The 6000-nt window shown below is 50.9% G+C and overlaps 1 protein-coding gene across 1 annotated transcript in view; it reads right to left on the bottom strand.

Annotated features, from left to right (window-relative positions):
• Positions 1 to 5253: 5253 nt before the first annotated feature.
• Positions 5254 to 6000, bottom strand: part of LOC146009671 (protein-glutamine gamma-glutamyltransferase E-like) — a 45512-nt gene continuing 44765 nt past the window's right edge. Inside the window, exon 13 of the mRNA XM_083150128.1 lies at positions 5254 to 5437. Coding sequence (XP_083006254.1) covers positions 5254 to 5437 — 184 coding nt within the window. The remainder of the gene's footprint in view (positions 5438 to 6000) is intronic.

Here is a 6000-nt window from a genome sequence, read left to right as displayed (position 1 = left end):
CCATCGATGTAGGGAAACCATCTGGTCCTCCCCATAGCGCCCCCCTCCCACGTTATGTGTACCCCCTCGGTACCTCCCGCGCCCCCCGCCCGCAATTCGCGGACCCCCCCATGATTCACACCCGCCCTCCAGCGCCCCCCCTCCCGCAATTTGCAGCGCCCCCTCCCGCAATTCACGGTACGCCCCGCCCCCCCTCCTGCGATTCGCAGCCCCCCCCACGACCCCCCCTCCTGCGATTCATGCCCCCTCCTGCGATTTACGGACCCCCACGCCCCCCCTCCCGCGATTCACGGCACCCCCGCGCCCCTCCCACGATTCTCGGACCTCCACAACCCCCCCTCCCGCAATTCACTGACCCCGACAACCCCCCTCCCGCAATTTACAGACCCCCCTTCCCGCGATTCAAGCCCCCCCATGCCCCCTCCCACGATTTGCGGACCCCCGCCCCCTCCCGCTGAACGCGGATCCCCGCACACACTCACACCCCCTCCCGCAATTTGCAGACCCCCCTGACCCCCTTCCGGCAATTCCACCCCCCAGCAGACCCCCTTGACCCCGCTCCCGCATTTCACGTACCCCCGTGACAATGGGGGATCCTGTACCGCCACAAGCAGGTGCCACCCCTAGGTGGGAAATCCGGCCCAGGCTGCTCTCATGCACGCTCACTCCCTCCCAGTGGGAGGAGACGCTCACCCACTGCCGGGAGCTGCATACTGTCCCCCACCCTCCTCCAGTTCTAGGGATGCCCATCGACCATCAATGATTTCAAATAATCTATGTATTATGGCCGATGTTGAATATTTTTGCCATCGATGTGGAAGGACCAGATGGTTTCCCTACATCGATGGCAAAGGAGAACTGATCAAGTTTCAAAATTTTTTAAGGTGTCGAGACACGGAGCATAGCTCTGCCACCCACACCCGGGAGTCCCGCTATCAAGTTCTGATTGACCCACGGCCTATGGAGTCAGATATAATGGATGACCATCGATAGCTACAACAATCGATGGTTATCCAAGTAATATGTTACTACTATCGATGGCAGGGTGCAAAATCGCCATCAATGCCAACCATCGATGGCGTCTGCACCAATGCCTATCCCTACTCAGCAACAGCCAAAAACCTTTACTACCCCTCATGCCCACACACCTCTATCACTGCCCTGCCTCCTGCTCTCCTGCCCTGTAACTTCCGCCAGTGGGGACCCGCTCACCCTGTGTTGCCCACATTCCCCTATCATGCTTTACCACCCAGCCTCCTGCTCTCATGCACCCTAACTCCCACTCAGTAGGAGGAGACACTGACTCAGGGCCACCGTCCTGTACTCCTGTGCTGCCACGCTTGACCCTCACCCACTGGCAGAAGCTGCACAGTGTCCCCCACCCTCCTCTTAAGTCCCCCGTATGCCCACACACCCCTATCACTACCCAGCTTCCTGCTCTCCTGAACCATAACTTCCACCACTGGGGAGTCACTGACACTGTGTTGCCCATATACCCCTATCATGCCTCATAGCCCAGCCTCCTGCTCTCATGCACCCTAACTCCCACCCAGTAGGAGGAGACACTGACTCAGGGCCACCATCCTGTACTCCTGTGCTGCCAAGCTGGATCCTCACCCACTGGCAGAAGCTGCACAGTGTCCCTCACCCTCCCCTTTAGTCCCCCTTATGCCCACACACCCCTATCACTATCCAGCCTCCTGTTTTCCTGTGTCGTGACCACAATACAAACGTTCACAAATTAAGGGGGCGCAGCCCCTTACGCCAGTGTGAAGAGCGCCCTTAGGGCGCGATGAATCACCTAGTATTATATATTTGTTCATTTAGGTAATGATTGTCAGTAAAATGTTGGGCATCAGCGCTGCCAGTGCCTAATTCTAATTATCAGTATGTAATGCTGTGCAGTTTGTAGATACTGTTAGTGTTGTGAATGAGTTGCAGGGCCGGCGCTACCCGCTCAGCAGAGCCTGCAAAGCAGGGAGGTGCTGGGCTGGATAGGCGCTCCAGCCTCTCCCTGCTCTGTGGCTCTGCTGATGTCCGCAGTGGTGTGTAGAGCTGCCGGCTGCCGCTGCGCCTATCACGTTGGATGATTGGAAGCGGCACCGGCAGCGTAGGGGGACATGTAGTCATGTTGCAGCTCAGCTCCACTCCCCCAAACATGACAGAGCAGCAGCGCGCTGGCGCTGCACAGTGTGTGATGTGCGGTCATGTGAAAGACCGCACATGCACATCACATCCTCTGCCTTCTCACCTCTGTGCTCCCAGCTGGACTTGGTATGTCTGCTGCATGTCGCTGGGATCCCCTGCCCCCATCACAGCAAGGCTTTCCATGTGACTCCCGGCCTCCTCCTAGTACTGCCTCCTCCTTGCTCGGGTACCGCCTCCTCCCCAGTGACTCCACCCCAAAGGCTGCCTGCAAAATCCACCACAAGACAGGGAATCATCATCTGGGGTACAGAACAGAGCCATCCAACAGCAACAAGCAAGTTGGAAGGGGAGAGGTTAAATAGAAGTATAAGGGGGAAAGTTATAGAGGAGGGGGTGAAGGGATAATTGCTTTTATAGGAGTTAGTGTTTTATTATAGTGAGGGAGGTATTGATTGATTAAATTATGTTATTTACATTATTTGATATGTAAGAGGAAGATGACTGACGGCTATCTTACAGGAGGAAATCCTGATGGGATACCAGCATCTGCCCCCCCCCCCCCCCTTTCTCCGTGCCCAGCATAGGCCCCTCTCTACCCACATCTGTGTCCCCACCTCTCAGCCCAGCATCAGTAAATTTCCATCCGCTGTCTACCCAGCACCTGTTTCCCCTCTCACTGCCCAGCATATGTCTGTCCCACCCTCTGTCTGTCCAGCATCTGGCAACACTGTGGCTTTTATGTTTAAGATGCACTACTTCTGGGATATTTATGTGTATAAGGGGCACTACTGTGGGCTTGGCCTTCATTCTGGATGGCTCGCAAAGAAGCGTTAGTTTGCTGCTTTGCGAGCCTTGCTGCACTGCCTGTCGTTTGGCCGAATGCCCAACACAGCTATTCGCAGATTTTCCCTGCAGCACTGCGAATAGATGATTTGCATATACATCTATTCGAAGCCGTGCATGCCCGAAATCATTCGATGGTCTAACCATCGAATGATTTCATAATCGCTTGCTAATCTAAGTCACTCTCTTGTGACTTAGATTAGCGGCGCCCTTCTACGTAAACAGGGTGGACAGCTGTCATCCGGAGACGTCAGCAGCCCGCCCATGGAAGGCCAGTAGCCATCTCCATTCACATTGGGACAACCAGCGTTTTCCTGGGTACGCCTCGTGCATGCCCCTGCTGAGAGTGCCACAGAGACTATGCAAGTCTCTGATCGCACCCGCAGTGAAGACCTCCACATGCGCATAATCGATTATGCGCATGCGCAGGCCATCTCCATCAGTTCCTGTTGCAAATTCGCAATGCAGTGAACTGATCAAAATGAGGGCCTTTGTGTATAAGGGGCACTAAATTGTGATTTGTGATAAGGGATGCTACTAAGTAATGTATGGGCAGTACGGATGGTGTAATGGTTAGCATTACTGCCTCACAGCACCGAGGTCATGGGTTCTATCCCCACCATGCCCCTAACTGTCCAGAGTTTGTATTTTCCCCCACGTGCTTGCATGGGTTTCCTCCGGGTACTCCGGTTTCCTCCCACAGTTCAAAAATATACTGGTAGGTTAATTGGCTTCCAGGAAAATTACTACTAGAATGTCTGTGTGTACATGTTGTAAGGAATATAGATTGTAAGCTCCACTGGGTTCATGTTTAAATATTCTCTGTAAAGCGCTGTGGAATATGTGTGCGCTATATAAGATACTGGTAATAAATAAAAAATATGTGTGTTGTTATGTGAAAAAGGTTGTGCTATTATATGGTTTAATTGAATTAGTGGTATTATTGTGCAACCATGCCCCTTCCTTATGACACCACACCCTTTATTTGCGGAGCATGCCTTATGTGTGCACTGTCCCTTTATTGAATATGGGAGGGCGCAAATTTAAAGTTTGCAGGAGGCGTCGAACACCCTAGCACCGGCTCTGATGAGTTGGCTGGTGTTTAAGAATGAAATAGAAGCAGAATATCACAGTGCAATTTCTTTACTTAGATGCAAGGGTAAAGACAGAAAAACTGGGAAAACAATTGAGATCGGTTAATGGGAAAGGAAATGTTGCAGGGCAATGGTAGATAAAATATATTGTTCTCCATTATCTACCATTGCCCTGCAACTCATTCACAACACTAACAGTATCTACAAATTGCACAGCACAACATTACATACTGATAATTAGAATTACGCACTGGCAGCGCTAACGCCAAACATTTTAATTGTAACCAACCACAAAGGTTTTGAGACACCCTTAATACCCAACTGACCACCCCGGTAGGTGAGCGCAGTGTGCCCACTTGTTAATGATAACGATTGTCATCTGTCCTTGGTTTTCCTGGTCTCCAGGTCTTTGCTGCTGTTGCTCAGAGTCCTGCCTCTCTGTCCGCCACCACCGTCCTCCGCCCGCCAGCTCTTCCCTAATCCCCACATGTCAGGTACACGGGCGGGCAGCATCGGTGTCATGACATCACCTTCACTAAGGACATGTCCTTAGTGCCATCTTCCTGTAGCCGCGTCCATGATCTGAAAGACGCCGCAAGGAGGAGGACTTAAGGAGGTAGACAATGCATGATCATCAGGCGAGTTGCCCGCAGCAGGAACTTGTCTGCCGGGCCCGGGACTCGAGTCCCCACAGACCCCCCTCATGGCGGCCATGTAGGTTTACAATGCGAGGAAGGGGAAGTAAACTGTAACTTTATTTGATAGTGCAAGCAGTGTGGAATTGGGATTGGGGTGTGTGTGTGCAAATTAGTACCTGATTTTGGTTCTCTCTCTAATGGTCAAAACCATGTGCACGGGGGGGGGGGGGGGGGTAGGGGGCTTATGCTCTTAGAGAGAGAATTTGCTTTTGTCAGTGAACCCAATCAGGCCCTAAATTCAGTTCTCCGTAAATCTTTATACATTGTATGGGTAAACTAACATTGTCAGACTCATTGAAGGAGAAGAGAAAACAGAGGCTCGAATAAGGGTCAATATAGGGAAGAGGGCCTGCCTTTGACAACTTACAATATTGATCACACCAAAAGAAAAAAATTTATTTGTTAAAAATGATACACGCTGTGATACCAATTTTTCATATACAAATCTTGCAGAGTGCCTGTCTATCACCTCATTCTACTGTCATAGACTCTTCTTCCTCTGCCCCCTCTTCTGCCACCTCTATACTGTGATATCCCTGAATGGTTGCAAAGTGTTTTGAGGATAAATCCACTATGAGCTGCTTCGTGCCACTTCGGTAGGGAGTAATTTCTACCATCACTCTGCGCGATTCATTGGGTTTCAACTTTGGAACTCTGCAGTAAAAACACAATTGGTTATTCTTACTCAGCAATAAAATGGAATCCTTGTTGGCAGATCAAAATACAAATAGGAAGCCTGGCCTAATGCAATCCTTCCTAGTCACTCAAAGCTGAGAAAGAGAAATAGCTGTTATTAGTACAGATCTCCTTATGTAGTGATACAGTCATTTTTAGGGAATAGCCACACAATGTAAGCATCTCCAGGATGTACGTAAGGAGAGAACTGCTAAAGTTCTCCATGAACCTGATCTCGGTGTACCTGATCTCCATATACCTGATCTCCATGAACCTGATCTCGGTGTACCTGATCTCCATGTACCTGATATCCTTGTACCCGATCTCCATGAACCTGATCTCGGTGTACCTGATCTCCATGTTCCCAATCTCCATGTACCCGTTCTCCTTGTACCCGATCTCCTTGAACCTGATCTCCGTGAACCTGATCTCCGTGTACCTGATCTTCATATACCTGATCTCCATGTACTTGATCTCCTTGAACCTGATCTCTGTGAACCTGATCTCGGTGTACCTGATCCCCATATACCTGATCTCCATGT

This window comes from Crinia signifera, chromosome 6 (assembly GCF_055691185.1).
Source record: "Crinia signifera chromosome 6, ASM5569118v1, whole genome shotgun sequence".
In the NCBI taxonomy this organism is placed as follows: Eukaryota; Metazoa; Chordata; class Amphibia; order Anura; family Myobatrachidae; genus Crinia; species Crinia signifera.
The sequence above is the reverse complement of the archived record's forward strand: the minus strand, read 5'-3'. Positions and strand labels throughout refer to the sequence as shown.